The sequence below is a fragment of the Amblyomma americanum genome, chromosome 11 (genome assembly GCF_052857255.1).
Source record: "Amblyomma americanum isolate KBUSLIRL-KWMA chromosome 11, ASM5285725v1, whole genome shotgun sequence".
Classification (NCBI taxonomy): Eukaryota; Metazoa; Arthropoda; class Arachnida; order Ixodida; family Ixodidae; genus Amblyomma; species Amblyomma americanum.
Genome location: NC_135507.1, coordinates 84,996,771 through 85,014,375, shown reverse-complemented (window position 1 = coordinate 85,014,375; position 17,605 = coordinate 84,996,771). Strand labels below are relative to the sequence as shown.

The 17,605-nt window shown below is 47.2% G+C and overlaps 2 protein-coding genes across 4 annotated transcripts; one reads left to right on the top strand and one right to left on the bottom strand.

The window, feature by feature from the left end:
* Positions 1–13: 13 nt before the first annotated feature.
* Positions 14–9,461, top strand: LOC144111385 (protein Hikeshi). 2 transcript variants are annotated; one of them, XM_077644666.1, is made up of 4 exons: positions 14–199; positions 259–393; positions 5,508–5,615; positions 9,113–9,461. In XM_077644666.1, the coding sequence occupies exons 1-4, from the start codon at positions 58–60 to the stop codon at positions 9,430–9,432; spliced, it is 705 nt and encodes a 234-aa protein (XP_077500792.1). In that variant the 5' UTR covers positions 14–57; the 3' UTR covers positions 9,433–9,461. The 2 variants fall into 2 exon arrangements, with proteins under 2 accessions (XP_077500792.1, XP_077500793.1); XM_077644667.1 differs by having other exon boundaries at positions 31–199; positions 264–393.
* On the bottom strand, positions 6,950–17,554 carry LOC144111386 (THAP domain-containing protein 1-like). Of its 2 annotated transcripts, none has more exons than XR_013310038.1 (4): positions 17,128–17,554; positions 13,948–14,146; positions 10,345–12,320; positions 6,950–10,186 (listed from the first exon to the last, which is right to left on the bottom strand). XR_013310038.1 is itself a non-coding variant. In XM_077644668.1 (4 exons), exons 1-3 carry the CDS (start codon positions 17,193–17,195, stop codon positions 12,039–12,041), a joined length of 549 nt encoding a protein of 182 aa, XP_077500794.1. In that variant the 5' UTR covers positions 17,196–17,542; the 3' UTR covers positions 9,280–9,413; positions 12,033–12,038. The 2 variants fall into 2 exon arrangements, 1 of the variants encoding a protein (XP_077500794.1); XM_077644668.1 differs by having other exon boundaries at positions 9,280–9,413; positions 12,033–12,320; positions 17,128–17,542.
* Between the last annotated feature and the right edge of the window lie 51 nt (positions 17,555–17,605).

Here is a 17,605-nt window from a genome sequence, read left to right as displayed (position 1 = left end):
GCGCCGGTATGCACTATCATCACCATCATCAGGCCGACTCGGCAACAAGCGGCTTTCATGGTTTATGGGCGAAGCGTGGTTTCAGAATTGTGTATACGCCTGCTGCTGATTGCGTGCCCGCCGTCTAAGGAGCCGACGAGAACTTCAAGCGCTGGTCGTCAGCATGAGCATCTTCGGGGCCATCGTGACAGGACGCCTGGTAGGCCGAGCGTGAAAAAATTCCCGACCGTGCGGCGCGCTAAACGCGCCGTTCCTCAGCGCAGGTGCAGACGGACTTTCAGAATGTCGACCAGACCAAGTTCCTCATCAACATCCCCGACCCGGACAGCATCAACCACATCGTCGTCTTCCTGACGGGGACGCAGCCTTTTCCCGAAGGCTTCGGCGGATCAGGTGAGGTCTGGAGGCGACGAACTGTGGGCGGCGCTTATTGTCAAGCAGGCGCGCCAGCTGTATATATTGATCGAGTCTGTGAAAGTCCGGCCGTCAAGCGTGCAGACAGCCCGTGACTGAACCTCTGAACTAGCGTCAACAAACGGCTGCTTTGTTTGCTTCAGGCGTACTTGGGGATGGATCATTTGCTCGATGCGTCAGGAGCTGTCGTTCCGGATGGTCACGTACCAGCACATTACTTTGTGGTGCAGCAAACAGATCCAGTTGCTGTTCATTATATAACAACATGTATTCTCGGGTGACTGCAAAAAAGAAAGCTTTGCGTTGGAACTTGGGGCTACCGCGCGCGGCCTTCTGTCGATAGATTTTCAGTTTTTGTTGGTTTTATTTGTTTACTAATCACAGGAGGAGGTGTGTCCGCCGGGGTACCTCCTATACAGATTGTGCGTAAAAGCTATGTGCAAAAGGCCACAACAACGTTGTGACTTCGATGTCACCCGGCCGTGGTGACGTATTTGTGGCTTGCTGATTTTCACACTAACGCAGCTGCGCATCAGCAGTCGATAATGCATATGACGGTGCGCACTACAAGGCCAGTCACCCGATTCGTTATCATCTTAACAATTTACAGATGTGTGACGACCCGCGCCTAGATTTTGAACGCGAAAGATGTACTGGACATCTCTTCATAGCGCTCGATTGAAAGCGCCTGCTGCAGCTTTTTGATGAGACAAAAGGCAGACATAGACAGTGGCTCAGCCATTGTGTGAACAGAACATCGAGTTGAAACCTGATGCGAAATGACAACAAATCAGTAAAAGGCACAAATATGAGGTCAGAAGGCAAATGGCACGCAAAGCACTGGCTATTAGCAAGTGTCTTCACGTTTGTGTACACATTACAGTTCAAAGAAACACTATCTATGGCTGCAACCAGCAGTTGTCTGCAATTATAACGAACTCAAATGCAGTAGGCTCTACCCCGTATTGAGCGACTACAGCTGTGTGCGAGTTATTCACGTGAAATGTGTTGCATTTATCAAACTGGGTGTTGTATACTATATAGACTCCAGGGCGCATATATAGACTGTTCCGCGATTAAATGCACGCTGTAGAATGCTTCTCTCAGCTAAACTGGCGAATTGTTCGAGCTCGAATTTCGCGCACAAATGGCATTTGGTCGGCGGAATTGTTTTATACCATGTTTGTTTGGGGTACTTGCCTGAATCGATAAGATGATGTCGGATATTCATATGGTCTGCAGCGACAACAAAACAAAACAAGCTGTGACCTCATAGATTGTACCGGTGACGCCATCTCGTTTGTCGGCTGTGGGGATTAAGCAAAAGAGAGGGTTGTTTTGCAGGAGGTTGGAAGATGCCTCTTTAACTGCTTCATCAATGATTACAAAAACTTGGCCAAAATTGTTCAGTTCAGTTCAGTTCAGTTTTATTCCATAAAGGCCCCCATTTCAGGGGGTGTTACATAAGGGGTGGGATTACATTTGTAGTGAGGGAAACAAACAGCGATGGTAATTTAACATTGAAGGTGATCTGTTACGCTTTCTTGAAAAGCAGAATTGCACTAAGTTTGAAGACTCGTAAAGAGTGTCTTCAGACCTCGTGCAAAACACTCCCCCCACTCCTTTGCCAGACCTCCATGGCCGGAGATGGCACTATCAGTGCAATCGCTGAGAGAGCGAGTTGTATTGTTTCATCGTTGCCGTAGGCGATGCGAATATCCGCCTTCTTTTTATTGATTCAGGCAAGTACCCCAGACAAATGTGGTATAAAACAATTCTGCCAACCAAATGCCGTTTCTGTATGAAAATTGAGCTCGAACAATTCACCAGTTTACTGAGAGAAGCACAATACGGCACTTGTTTAATTGCGGAACATGCTGTACTGTTGCTTCCAAGATTTGACATTCCTCTCTGCCTCAGCATGCATGCTAAGCAAGCAGAGACAGCATGCTTACTACATTAGCCACTACTGCAGGTACCGATTGTTTATTTTTCCCAGAGCACTTACTACAGTCGGATACAGCTTAAGTCTCCAGTGATGCTCCGCCCACATTCAGGGCCGTCGCACAGAATTCCTCCATGGCAAAAAAGTGGTCCGTCGTGAAAACTTTTCTTGTTACATAAAAAAGCCAGTCACAAGAAAAAAATTATAAACTCTAAAATTTTGATAAATGGCTTGTTTAATGAAGTCAAACATTAAACAGCTGAATTCGTTTACTGTCGTGATTGGCTAGTGGAGCAATACAAGACTCTGCGGTAGGGTGTCTATCTGCGGATCGTGGCCCAGTGTTAACAACTGCAGTTTTTTTAATTTGTATCCTACTATAGCGTAGCATAAAGCATTAAAAGTCATGTCTGCACCTAAAATGCATTTCCATCCTGTTACAATTTCTTGCTGCCATTTTTTTCCCCTTTTTTGTTCGAGTGTTTCTTCCCTTGATGCTTATGTGCTCATTTATCTGTGTGGTTGCCTTCTGCTTTGCATTTTTTTTTCTCAATATGCTATCTGTGTTCTTCAGCTTTCCTCCTTCTATAATGTTTCCTGTAAACCCTGAGGGTATCAACAAATAAAGATAAACAATTTCCACAATTACTTGTGTATGGGTGAAACCACTTGTGGCTTTGACTGCGGCTTTCATCAGCACCATACTTGGCCTTGTACTCTTCTCATGCACAAGCCGCATGACCCAGCTGGTACCAGACATTTTGTGTGAAAATATGTTGTCTCGTTTATTGTTAACTGAAGATAACTTTTAATTTTTTTTTCCCGAGACAATCCATTTGCATTTGGTATCATCTGTGCATTCTTGCCTCTTTAAATTTTCATGCCTTAATCCATAATGGCTTGGATGTTCTGCCTGACATAGATTGAACAGTTCAGTACAGTGGGTGGGGGCAAAAAAAGGCACATAAATAAAAATGTCTAGCAAGCAGTGCACTGCCAGCATGCCGATGGGTGGCACAACGCTGTTACACAAAAGCTGTTATATTGCCGTTATCAGTATATTGAACCATTTTGTGATCAGCTTCGAATTTGGTATATCCTGTTTCAACTGCATAACAACGTCGTAATGCACGTTTGTTATGTGTGGGCTTGGGTATATTGAACAGCCTATGTGTCATGCAGTTTGTTCAAGTGGGTTCCGCTGTTCTTAATGTACAGGCCATTTTAACGAAAGAGCTGTGGGTCATCATCTGCAAATTCCCTCACTTCACATGTACATACCAGAAATTATAGAAATCATTTTGCAGAGTAACCAAGGGCACATAGAAAGGGCATGGTACCCACGTATACAGGAACTAGCAATGTGTCAAGTGCTGCACTTGCTTTAGAGCGGCCGTTATCCAACAGACCTTGGTTTGCTGAAAGACGTGACCAACTCTCTCACTGTCTGTATACAGCCTGCGTGCCTTGCCCGAGACCAAAAGAAGCTGCAAGGGTATGAGAAAGGGAATGGGAGAAATGAAACTCTACTTCAGGGCCTGACTTTTATCCTGACATTGACGGCTGCTCTGTGGACCTGAGGACATCTGGTATGCCGAAGAGTCAAGGTATCAATGAGTGGGCACTCACGGCCACTTGGTTCGCGAGAGTAGGATAGACATATTTATATTGTGCAGAGGTCATGGCACAAGGTTGTGGTACGCTGATGGCAGGTCATATGGGGTTTATTCTCTTAAAGAGCACACTTGTCGGCAGACATGTAGTAGAGCGGAGACTGGCCAACTAAGCAGTTGATGTTAGTGAAGCCCAAGTGTTGAGGTTTATACGAGCGTACTCTGGATTAAACTGGCATGCTGGGACAGCACGTAAATGGATACATGAGCACGCAGAGACATTTGCTGCTCGATTGTATGCGGTTTGAGGAGTTCAAATGAAGAGGCTGAAATTTAGTAGCATCAGGTGGAAGTAGAAGTTGAACTTTGTGGCTTCAGCTTTTATGAAGTATTGCTGAAAAGTGATAAATTTGAATATTTCACAACTTTATTAGTGCTACTACCTGCTCTATAATGACAAAAGATATCAAAATTCTGTGAATTGCTCAAGTCAGAGTACTTAATGGAGACAAAATGGCATCTAACTCTCTACATAAGCTTTTAGCTAGCCCTGAAAGATTGTGCCTTATCTATAAAATAACAGGTGTAGTTTACAAAATTGTGATACCCGTTTTCGTTGTGCTGCTACAGGTCGTAAACAGATTTCAAAATTCTAAAACTGTGCGATGGTTGGCCATTTCTCATTACATAACATTTTTTTTCATCAATCACTGTTGCTTTCTGCAGCCGCTATTAACGCTTGCCGTTTTGCTATAAGTGCCACAAAGTTTAGTCATCTGTTCCCTGGTTACTAAAAAAAATTCTGTTTTCCACTCTCACATGTCTAGGTTAAGGCACACAAATTAATTCTTTTTAGGCTACAATCGTGTCTCAATAACTCCAGCACGAAAATGACCCGAAAAACTCATTGGTGGTTGCCACACTTATGCAACGCGAAATACGACAGCTCCTTGCGGTGGTGAATGCACTATTCGCTGCGTTACACAGCTGCGCCCTTTCTGCTCAGCTGCAAACAGCTTAAGCTGCTCTGCGAACAGCTTGAGCATGTGCAAGCACTAGCTCGCACCGCTGTGCACAGAAGACACTGCAAATTCGTGGTGCAGTGACTGATGCTGCTCCCCTTTGCTCGTTTCTCCTTCATGTTACACCGCCAACGTCATGGATCCGGAAAATGTGCCCCTAACAGCTGTCGCTGTAAATTTGTTCAAATTATATGGAGCTTGAATGAAGAGGACTAAGGACGCCGGCTCCCATTCATGCATGTGGTGTTAATCGGCCCAAGTTGTCAGTTCGAATAAACTGCAAGTTTGAACGAGGCGAGTCCGGAGTAACAAGCGTCCACTGTATTCATCTTTGCACTTTGGTTAATGATGACAACGTGCCAGGATCTCTCCACGTAGGGTGTACACCAACGGTGCCTGAAAGGGCACTCATGTGGTAGGAAAATATTGCATAACCTTTTGTGCCGTCACCTGCACTTTCTGTGCCTCATTGTTATGTCAGTATGGTACCTGACAGCGCACTCCTTTCCACAGTGTACTTCTGCTGGCCGAGTCCTGATGCTGTGGGCAACTGGCAGCTGTTAGGCTTCATTTCCAACGCCAAGCCGAGTGCCATCTTCCGCATCTCCAAGCACAAGAAAGGTGATGTCTCAGCTTGTGACGAGCCGAGTTATGCAGTGGCTAAGCTACCTAGCTGCTGGCCATTGGATTATATACAGAGTGTTCCATATTTATCTGTTTGGGTTGTAAAAAATTCTACTGTGCCAACTATTTGCCTGTTCGGGCCCAAGCGCGGACTACAGGGTAGCTTATAAAAGTCTGCATTTTTCAATAAATAATTTAAACATCGGAACTTGCCTGAATTGTCCAGAATCTGCGATAAACTGCAGCCGTCTGTTTTGTCTAGGCGAGCAGAGCAGCAGATTTCACAAGCTGCGCCATCTGGGGTACTGCGAGACCTATCCCAGTTCCAAGCAAGGATATTGGTTGCCTCGCAGTTCGCCAGATGGCGCAGCCTCTCAAATCGGATATCCCGCTCGCCTCGATGAACACTCTACGAGCAGACGACTCCAGTTTTTCACAGATTCCGGGCAGTCCAGGCAAGTTCCGATGTTAAATTATTTATCAAAAAATGCTGACTATCATAAGCTACCCTGTGGTCTGTGCTTAAGCAGAAATAGACCAGCGGTTTGCAAATGAGAATTTTTTTACAACCCAGACAGATAAACACCCTGTATATTATTCATGGTAGGGTGCGAGAATGATTGCACGCCATCGTGTGTTCTCGTGTGTTAAGTGGATGCTGAGGATAAATTGACGTTGCCTTGTATCAATCGATTACCGCATTCTAACGAAAAAGAGACCACTCTCACTGAGGACAGAAATTTTTTTTACGCTAGAAAAGTAAAAAATAAAGTGTAGATATCACCACAATTGACCAAGATGATCCACTTAAGTCCAAATTTTTCAGCAACGAATGCAAGCGAACTGCAGCGACGTCAAAAGAGTTCCTTTTTTTTTGTGTGCAGATCCCCGAGGCCACTCTACTCTGCCATTCACATCCAGCCAGTGATCACAGTCTTTTTTCGGTCTTAACATCACGAGTTTGAATTGAGTGAAAGGAGAAGGAAAAAGATGATCCATTCTTAAGTCCAAATTTTTCAGCAATGAATGCATCTCTTGCTGCATGAAAAACGTCACCATAGCCAGAAAGAGCCAGAGAACCTATTTTTACTACAAATTTAAATAGGATGGAGGTGTCCTCAATGTCCCTTCAAAAGGCATTGAGTGACCAATATTAGTTGGCAGCACTTCACTTCTGTGTCTGTCATAGCTTTTGAACCTCACATTATCACACATGCGTAAAGAAAATGTGCAGAATTTCACTAGTCTTGCTAACCGTGCCAGCATTATTGAAACCTTTTTTATAGTGTCATGCACGGAACATCTTTCTGCAAAGAACAATAGCATTCCTTGAAGGTGACAAGCTTTATTGGTCGAGACGACATAACTCGTTCACAATTATATCGGTGGGCTCCTCGTAAAAATAAGTTGAGTCTAATCTGTAGCACTATCAAAATTGTTTGGCTTTCTCTTTGCCCTTGGGGGCTTTAGAAAAGGGTACACACTGGATTGAGGTGGTGCATCATTGTAGGACCACTCTTGCAGTTGAGTTGTCGCAACAGCTGCCATGACAGCTCAGAGTTCACACACTTCCTCACGCAGATCCACTCATCCTGCGCAGGCCAATATGCTCTGCACACTTGGGCAGTCCTCATTTGTGTCTCTTAACACTTTTTTTATTTCTCACAGCACGCAGATGTGCCGTGGTTGTGCCCTTCTCCCCACAGCGATGCTTCTGGTTGTCTCTTGTGTGACAAAGCAGCACCATAGGGCTTTGGATGAATTTCGACCACCCGGGGTTGAAGTGGACAGCACTGCCTTTGACAAAATGGGACAAAAAACAGAGACTACGAAGAGGACAAGCGCTTCATAGTTTGTTTTTCGTCTCAGTTTGTCAAAGTTGGCACTGTGCAATTCAACACGATGTACTTACTAGCCCCCAGCATAAGCCTAGTAACTTGGAGTTGTTTAGCGGACATATTTGCATTTAGCGCCAAATCAAAAACTGGAGGGGACACTTAAGCTTCGCCTTAAGGGTATGGCGCAAAGGCGGTAATGGTTTAATGCCCATATATGCGGAATTGGTCATTCCACTGCCTTGCGATGGTAGACGGTGCCATTGGTGGGGCTTATGCGACCCAGGTTGCTCGTCCTGAGCAACCTCTCTTGACCAGTCATTAATTGGACTGCCACCTGCCGTGGTGGGCAGGTTGTGATGATGTCACAAGGCCGCGTCTGGGAATTTATATGGGTATTTTTAGCTCACGCTGCAGCTGCCTGCAGCGGGTTTTCCGCTGAACGGGACCCTTAACGCTGTCATGTCAAAGTACAGTCAGTAAAGTCAAGATTGAACCTGCAATCTTTGGGCTTCTCTAGCAAGGCAGTGCAGAAATGCTCATGCCGGGTTTTCAGTGGTACGAAAAGTATGTGCATGCGATGTAGGCTTCAGAGATTTTTTGGTCATCTTCGTGCTTAAAAGCTTTTGCCTCAAGGTATCGGCGTTTGAAAGCAGTTTCGTTCCCCCCATGCACCCCTCTACTCCTTTGCATTCTCCGTATGACAAGCGCCGCTGTGGTGGCTCAGTGGTTATGGCACTCTGCTGCTGACCCAAAAGGCTCGGATTCGATACTGGCCACGGCGGTCCAATTTTGATGGAGGCAAAATTCTAGAGGCCGGTGTACTGTGCGATGTCAGTGCACGTTGAAGAACCCCAGGTGGTCGAAATTTCCGGAGCCCTTCACATGGCGTCCCTCATAGCCTGAGTCGCTTTGGGACGTTAAACCCCCCTGCCAAATCAAATCTCTGTATGACAAACTTCTCATCAAGCTTGGAGAAAAACCAAGGCAGGATAGCAGCAGTGGAGACATGACTTTGAATGCATGTCATTATGGCCACTTTTTCATGTAAATCTATTCTCCCATTTCAGTGTGGACACGTATATATGCGGCTACACTTTTGCAGCACTTTTGCAGCTGAAGAGAAGTGCATCAATTTGCACTGCGCTCTTCTCCTGCTTTGTCATCATTACTCCTGTAGCTTACACTGCAGAACTCTGAGCTTGCCAAGGCTAATACCATGCAGCACTTCTGGCTTATATCCTGTCATGAGTGATGGCACATTCTGGCAGTAGGGGCTAGCTGACTGCCTCACTTTTAAAGCAGGCTTCCCTTTTTCATCACGCATTTCGAATGCAGAGGTCCATTTAGAGGCAAAGCAACAACAGCCTCATTCTCCTACTGGCCAACACTGCCATGCGTTTTTATCACCACCAGAAAACTTTAACTGCGTTTCATCCCAAGCCTAGCACAGGTCTGTAACACACAGCTGTGTCTAACATGCCGTATGCACCAGGCTACGACACTAGTTTTGCACGAATAGTCTAATCAAAATCCCTCCATGGTGTCTGGCACACGCAGCAAGGTCACACCACAAAGCACAGCACGTCTTCAGTTTGCCGACACTGGTTCTGCTTCAGTTGTGCAGAGTGCGAGTCGTTCTCTCTCTTTGTTTTGCAGAGTGTTCGGAGCTGCACGCGTTCTCGGCGCACGGCTTCAGCAGCGTGGCACAGCTGGGCATCTCGGTGGAGCCCCTGGCCCAGATCCAGTTCCAGGCGACGTCTGCCGGAGGGGATGCGGCGGCCGTCGACTCGCACACAGAGTTCTGCACCAAGATGGCCGAGAGCCTCTTCAACCACCTGGCCTCGTACGGGGGCTCTGTCAGTGTGCCCACGCATCCGGGCGAGAGCTTCTTCCCCATGCGCGCACTTGAGCAGTGGTACTCAAACTTCCGCCGCAGACTTGCACAGAACCCAAACTTCTGGAAGGGGACACAATAAAGGACGAATCATGTTTTGTACAATTTTTCTTTTTATGACCCCTGTGTTGTCCATTCAGTTCAGCTGGCTTAGCAGGCCAGAGATTTTGTGAAATTGTGTTGGTGTTAAATCGTCAACTCTGTCGGCCGGGCTAAGCCCACTAGACAAAGGCCAACCATTTCCAATAACCCAGTCCTGCATCAACTGCAGTAATACCATCCCAGAAAGTTTTTCTATTCTAACCTCCTCACATGACTTTCTACTGCCTCCACCTTCCTCAGAATCCACAGGTCATTGGTGACCTGTACATTACATGCACAGTTAAACTTGGACATGCCTTAACATGCAGGTTTCACCAGAAAACTTGAAAGGCCAATGGAGAACGAAAATTAAAATGAAAAATAAATGCCAATGAAATTGCCTAGCCAACAATTCCAACATTCACAGTAGACCCCCTTCCCTGAAAGTCGTAAACACTGAGAAACATTCCATGATCACATTGATAATGCGGCTCTAAATGCAGTCGCTACCATCTCCACAACGGTGCTTCTTTGATCGGTGTTCCTGGCCGTCATTTCCATAGGAAGCGGACTCCAGTTTCAGCCTCCCACTGCCAGCACACTCTGCTGTAAACACTCCCGCCCCATGTCTGCTGTGGGTGCCAGAATCGCGAGCAACTCAGTGCTAGTGCTGGGCGTGCACTGCTCGTCTTGTGCCTTCTTTGCTGCATCCTACTGTTTTGCACTGCTTTTGAACACAAAGAGTTGTAGTACCACTTAAAAGAACGTCTTGCTGGGCAAGTTGGTACATCTTTGGATTACAGGCACGAAAACAGACAGACCACAAGGTAGATAAACGGGACGGAGCGCTCCGTCCCGTTTATCTACCTTGTGGTCTGTCTGTTTTCGCGCCTGTAATCCAAAGTAGTACCACTTGTTGTGACTCCACAATAGTGAAAGCTGCGGAGACTGCTGTATTTGGCACGGAGAGGCGCCGATCGTGCTACAGCACGATGCGTTGCATCCACTGTGGTTCGCTTGTTGTGATCGTGGGTGTACCTGCCATGGCGGTCTGTGTTTTATCGTCGTGAAACTTGCCTGGCCCGGCCAAACTTCAAGTAATGTAGCACTAGGGAATAGATAGTAGGTGAAACGAGTTCATTATATCGAGGTCAACCACAGCAACACCTTTGTTACTTAGTATTCACAAATACACGTGCTTCAGTGGGGGTGCCATTGGGGATTTGAGAAACTTTGTAAAATCGAGACATCGGCTAGTGGTCTTCTCACTCTTGCGGTTTCAGAAAATGGGTAAGGTAGCTATGCTATCTGGGACCACCATGCGCAAACTCGGTACTACCCACAAACAGCATCCAAAAGTGCCACTCCTTCAGGGTCACTGCTGTGTCTTTGCTAGGAACACTGCCCCCCAGTTTCTAAAGACAGCTCTGTCGAAGAAGCAGCTGAAGACTGCCGTTTTGTTACTGCACACTCGCGGTCTCTGCTGGCGAGCAGCAGGTAGCTATTTTTCTTGTGCCACCGTCGGTGTGGCCTTCAGCAAGTAATGCAAGACAGCAGGATGGAACACCTACCGCCACCTTTTGCCAGGAACTCTAGAGGCAAAACGACAAGTCAAGCTCGTCATTAGTGCCATGCAAGGCGGATTTAAGTCCCCAATAAGCTCTGCTTGTCACTGGCTGTGTTGGTACAATTTGCCATGATGCACACAACTGACAGTAACGGAAGGGCTAACGCCGATTCACACAACAAACCAAATCGCTGTTTTCTGCAAATGAAGTATTGCATAGGTTTGCACTCGTGAGAGAAAACCGGAGAAAACATCTTTAACAAAATGCCAAGTGCATGTTGAAGGAACCATAAAATGGCTTTTCTGACTTTGGGAAAAGTGCTTGAGTGATGGTATTCCATCACTTGTCACTGCACCAAAAAAAAAATTTAGGCTAGCTTCATTAGCTATGCTAGCTAGCTCCCCCCTCAACTCATACAAGCCGAAGTGGAAGAAAAAAAAAGAGAAAACGGGTCGGGACGGCACCCCGTTGTGCCCCTCCCGCCTGTGTAACTTGGGCATGCCGCGCGAGAAGGCTCGCCCAGATTGCCCACTTTATGTCACGGGCTAGAGGCAGCTAAGAACGTGCAGTGAGATGTCACCCTAATTGGTCGTGAGCAGCAGTTTTAAAAATTATTTGCAAATTATAGGGTCCACGCAGAGCTTTTAAATTTGACTCGAACACCCACAAATCCTGCACCTACAGATATCTTGCTTTTGATTAAGACCATCAAAATCATTTCTGGGTCCATTTTAAAAGCCTGGATAGCCTTCCTGGTAATGCGTAGAGCAGCTCGGGTGCTGAGTCAAGCCATACACACAGGTACCACAGAGTGCCTCACAGTGTAGCGTGACTGCAGCAAGTCGCAGGCTGCCTCTTTCGCAGAAGGGGGCAGTGACTCGGTGTGAAGCTGCTCTCCAGGACGAGGCCTTGGGAATCACTCACGGCATCCGTCTTACTCTGCCTTTGCAGCGGCATGCCGAAGAACCTCTGTCCAAGAGGCCCATTTGGACACTTCTCCTAAGATGGCAAAGAAAACCAGCCAGATACTCACCCATGCCTACATCTCCATGATAGTCTGGTTCAGGAGTGAGTATACCATGTCGTTGAGCATGGACACGCGTTCCTCGAGCCGGCGCACACGTTGCCGCGACAACTTGAGCTTCTTGCGCAGTGACTCATCCTCCTCGGGAGCACGCACCCGGCGACCCGTGCTCTCGCGAGCCACTGCGATGGGAGTGGCCGCCGAACGCATGGGTGTGCCATAGCTGTGGTCCAGGGCTGACGACTCGTTCCTTTCACTGGTGTCAGTCGGTGCCTCTGGAACGGCTTCTACCACCTCCTGAAAAGCACAGTGGCAAATCACAGTGTCAAAATAGCCAAATGGTAAGGTATATGGGGTTTTAACATCCCAAAGCGACAAATTGGCTGCAAGGGATGCCATAGTGCAGGACTCCGGAATGATTTTGACCACCTGGCACTCTTTAATGTGCATCAATATTGCATAGCACAAGGGCGCTTTTGCATTTCACCTCCATAAAAACACGGTTGCCATGGCCAGGATTTGATCCTGTATCCTTGGGCAGCCACTGAGCCATCACAACCGATGGTAGTCAACTAAATCTTCACAGTTCATCTTGCACTGCCTAAAGGTTGAGGGATGTACAAATGAAATACCGAAATCTACTAACTGAAGGCAACCTTTAAAGAAATATATATACCCTTCAGAGTACACAGTGCTATTTAGAAGCCAAAGCAAATAAAACATGCTTTAAGGTGCAGAAAGGCCACTAACAGTTTTTCTCATAACAAGCTAGATAAGCTTAATTAGAAAACTGCGCAACAGAATGTTCACAGAGCTGAATTGATTACGTGCCAGTATAGGCAGGAAGAAATAACTGTGGGTAGCGCCTGCAAAGGGCCCTATGCTCCAACTCTCAAACGTTTTAGAGCAGGGTGCACGCTACGAGCGCACGTTGACAGCTCCCATAAGTGCACTCTTCTTCCGTGGCTTCGAATCCACTATGAAACTCTTGGTTTGGCTTATATGGTTTATATGGGTTTAATGTCCCAAAGCGACTCAGGCTATGAGAGACGCCGTAGTGAAGGGCTCCGGAAATTTCAACCACATTGGGTTCTTTAACGTGCACTGACATCGCACAGCACACGGGCCTCTAGAATTTCGCCTCCATCGAAATTCCACTGCCGCGGCCGGGATCGAACCCGCGTCTTTCGGGCCAGCAGCCGAGCGCCATAACCACTCAGCCACCACGGCGGCTATGAAACTCTAGTGAGATGGAAAACAATTCACTCATAGTTCGATGGAGTAGACGTCATGTTGGTAGTGAAAAGATGGGTGATGTTTCATTTGGGGAATCTTCCCTTTGCCAGGGAATTTGAGGAGTAAAATATGGAAAAAAAGGGCATTTTCACAGATTTCCAGGGAACTTTAAGAACTGAAGTTGTCTCACTTCTCCAAATTGGCGGAGTTTTAGAGCTGCTGTATGGAAAAAAAAGCCTGAAATAGGGACTTTTGGCTCTCCCTGAGGGAATTTGCGGTCACGACATTGAATATCATTGAAAGAGATTTCATATTTTTACACACTGAGCACAGGTGCACAGGGCACACATTTACAGTGGACTCTAGTTAATTTCAAAGTCGCTCAATTCAAATATCCGATCTTTTTAAACCCTTGTGTTGTTTTCGTCAACTTCAAGTGTATTAAGGAGGATTCCGTTATTTCAATGTCTTCTTAATGATTTGAAGAAATTTTTCATACCCCTGCAGTTTGGATTATTAAGAATCAACTGTAAAAACAATTTCTCACTGAAAAATAAGAGAGGAGGGAAAAGTAAATGCACTGACACTGTTTTGATTGAGTTAGAAAATTTGAACGCCTACTCAGGAATGCTGGCGAGTTACCAGCGCTTAACATTTTCCCTAGAGCTGAGCTGCACGGAGTCACAACCTGCTCCTGGTCATCCGGGTAGGCAAAGATGGTGGGCACAGCATTGGAGCGCAGCCTGGTTGTCTTGCCCGAGCGCACGAACCAGCGTTCCAAGAAGTGGTCCGAGCAGAGCACCGAGTTTGCCGTGGGCTGCCATGGCGCTGGCCGGTTCACGTTGTGCACCCATGCCCTTAGGAGCGCCGGGGAGTCCAGTGGAAACCTGAGCACAGATGCTGTTACATTTTCTCCTTCAAAGGTGGAATGGGTGAAGTGTGCAGCCACGTTCTGAACTCTTCACGAGAACAGAGTGGACAGCTTCATTATCAGTGAATTGTGGGGATCCCGATAGTAAGTCAGTCACCTCTGCAAAGTGACACCTCGAAAAAACGGCACATTCAAGTATACATGCAGACCCTAATGTGCCATTCAGGTTTCAGGTACAACTATTGAATGCTCTGATGAGAGCACACCAGCCAAATACACAGATAATCACAAAAAAGGGGCACACTACAGCTGTAAGTTATACGCGAGAACAGTATGCGGTAGTTACTGTCATTCCAGGGCTATGGAGTTTTAATGATCTTAGACCAATTATAATTTGAAACAGCTTTCAAGCAAAACAAAGAAAACAGCTACGCCCATGAAATACTATGAAGCATAACAATGTGAGTAGAACGCACTTCCAGAAAAAATTTGATTTTGGCCTGCTGGCTGGTTTAGCGCCGCTATGTTTCTTCACCTGTACTGTCTGTATTTTTGCATTTCAAGTGTGTTTAGGAATCCAGGACCATTATAGTTTTAGTGCGAAAACACTTCTAGCCGCATTCCTCTGGTTTCAGCGGTGTGTGTCTGTGGACACCTCAATCGCGCTGGCTTCCACATACAAATTTAGGTGCTTGTGCGCCTTTCCTTTTCTCGGGTGGCGGTGGCAAAAACTTTATTTTCGTCAAAATTCATTCCAAGGTGCTCTTTCGTAGATCGAGCAGGGTCTCCATTGTGCTTGTCTTCTTTCCCTGCTTCACTGCTGGTCACGTGATGTGGCCAGGAGCCCGTGGCGCTCGGCGACTTACAAAGCTCGGCTCACGGACTGGAATTGGGTCCTCACGTCGGAGCTGAGCACCGCAACCTCCCACTCTTCGTGGTTCGAGAGCTGCAGGTCCATCCGCAGTGTGTCCCGTGGACATTCATGCAGTATATGAGCTAAGTCGGCCCTATCTAGACCACATAGCTTACACTGGGGCGAGAATACTCCCGGATACATAATGGAGTTTTTACAAGGGCTGGGGAAAGTGTTTGTCTGGAGTTGTCTCCAGGCCACCTGCTGAGGTTTGGTCAAAGACTTATGGGGGGGGGGTATTTAAGTCTATTATTACGATAGTGCATAGTTATGTTGTGATACATGACCATGCGCTCCCTGGCTGACCTCAGGTTTGGGCAGGCCACAGCTAGGTTGACGAATCTTCAGGCAAAATCGAGGGCTGCTTCATTCCCCGGGTGGGACGAGTGCGCAGGCCAACAGATAATTTGAATCTGGCGGCTAGGTGCTAGATTGGACTGTTTCTGAAGAATAGACATGGTGGCAGCATGGACTCTGCCTTTCGCAAAATTTCGCACAGCTGTCTTGGAATCGCTGAGAATATATTCAGGTTCCGTTGAGGCGATGGCCAGGGCGATAGCCGCCTTCTCGACCTCCTCCGCGTGCTTCACCTTAACAGTGGCTGCGGCAAGGGGGTTGCCCGAGTTGCCGACTATCCCGATCGCGAAAGCCGCTTCCTGGTCAGGATACTCCGCGACATCGACGTAGACTATCTCCTGGAGCTGAGAATAGTCCTTGTGTAGTGCTTTTGCCTGCGCTTTCCGCCTTACGGCGTGGTGTTCAGGGTGCATGCTTTTGGGGATGGGATTAATATAGAGCTGTTTGTGTATATCGGTGGGGAGCTGGCCTACGGGACTGCGTGTGTATTCGTATCCAATCTGCAATTCTCGCAGTATACTTCTTCCCACTGGGGTTCTTGATAGACGCTCGTACTGAGCCACACGATGGGCTTCCACCAGTACCGTCGTCGTATTGTGTATCCCTAGCTGTAGAAGTCTCTCAGTGGGTGTACACTTGGGGACATGAAGGGCGGATTTGTAGGTTTGCCTGATGAGGCACTCTACTTTGTCCTTTTCTGATTGATGGAGATGTAAGCAAGGTATAGAGTAGACGATACGACTCAGGACGAAGGCTTGAACCAACCTCCTGAGGTCTGCCTCCTGTATACCCTTGTGCTTGTTTGCAATACGCCTGATTAATCTGTTTGGCTGACGCAGCCAATGAGTTTGTTTAGAGTGCCATAGTGGAGGGCTCCGGAACGAAAAAGCGCATAACTGGCTCCCTGGGTCAGTGGACACCTAAATCGCGCTTAGAGATACGTGGCGGCGGTGGTACACGCCAGCAAAAGAAACCGTGCTTTCGCACAGTATTTCCTGCTTAGCCATATTATACCGCCAGTAACTTTTTCTCTGCACAAGGTCTCACAAGCACTTACAGGTGTATACATGCAGTTTGGTGGAAGGCCATGCAGCCACGTGTATTTGCTCCGATATGGAAATTACAATTACTTTATCAGGAGCAGTGGAAATATATCTACTGCGATCACCAACAGCAACACACAAGGGAGTAGCAATAAGCTGTCTCCGTTTAGTTTACAGCTGATGGCCTTTACCCAGACCGAACAAATTACCATGAAGTACAATATTCTGAACGGCGCAGCAAGCAGTCATCAGGAAGGAAGGAAGGAAGGAAGGCCTCAGACGTTGCTGGCACATACCCACTACGGGGGAGGGGCCAAGACACAGGCGGTTAATTGCTGGATACAGGAAATTTTTGACAGGAAAAGGAGTGGTAATAGGATGTAGCCTGATAGATTGGAAGACGGAAGGACAGGGGTCCTGTTAACTTGGAGATCGAAGACGGGGCAATGGCTTAATGTGCATAATAGTATACAATGCCAGTAATGTTTCAATGTCGTACTGACTGATAGCGGGAAGAAGAAATCAGAATGGGAGGCGCTCCGTTTCTTGAAGAAAATTTTGCACAGCAGAGCGCACACTCCTGTCGCTTCGTCCAAGCAAAGAAGCGCCAATGGAAAGAACAGCCGCGGAGGACACAGGCAACATCACAGAGGCCAGGACATCTAATCGGCATCCCTTTCTTACTTGTGAAAAGTCGCGTCAGGGCAGTTCTCGCTGTCGTTGTTGCAGTTCCACGCTTCACACAACACCATCGTAGCTGTCTTGGACGTTTTATCCGCAGTCTTCTTCGACAGCACCCACGCCTCTACGAGGGTCGCAGGCTGCCTGTGTCCCAACTAAACTAGTGCGTGCACTTGCAGTCGTGAGCCTACCACACCAATCGGCTGTCCGTCGCTCCGTTACTCTTAGGTATCCACATGTAAAGAACTTTTGACAAGCTTTAGCAGCGTGATCTACGCGCGACGAACTTCGCCGAAGCTCGGCAGTGAGAATGGGTTGATTTATGCCGCCAAGACCGCGCGGACGTTTACAGTGATGGATGTAACCACAACAACTCGTCTCAGAGGCAAAACCGCCATTTTCTCGACCGCTTCAAAGCATTGAAAGCGCCTTCAAAGTCATCCACGCGGCGGCGTTCTCGCGGTTTTCGCATTACAACTTT

Coding starts and splice junctions, on each gene's coding strand:
- LOC144111385 (XM_077644666.1), top strand. CDS start 58: ATGGTTTATGGGCGAAGCGTGGTTTCAGAATTGTGTATACGCCTGCTG. Junction 200..258: donor CCATCGTGACAGGACGCCTG/GTAGGCCGAGCG, acceptor GCCGTTCCTCAG/CGCAGGTGCAGACGGACTTT. Junction 5,616..9,112: donor CATCTCCAAGCACAAGAAAG/GTGATGTCTCAG, acceptor TTTGTTTTGCAG/AGTGTTCGGAGCTGCACGCG.
- LOC144111386 (XM_077644668.1), bottom strand. CDS start 17,195: ATGGTGTTGTGTGAAGCGTGGAACTGCAACAACGACAGCGAGAACTGC. Junction 14,147..17,127: donor CCTGACGCGACTTTTCACAA/GTAAGAAAGGGA, acceptor ATCTGTGCTCAG/GTTTCCACTGGACTCCCCGG. Junction 12,321..13,947: donor ACCCGGATGACCAGGAGCAG/GTTGTGACTCCG, acceptor TGTGCTTTTCAG/GAGGTGGTAGAAGCCGTTCC.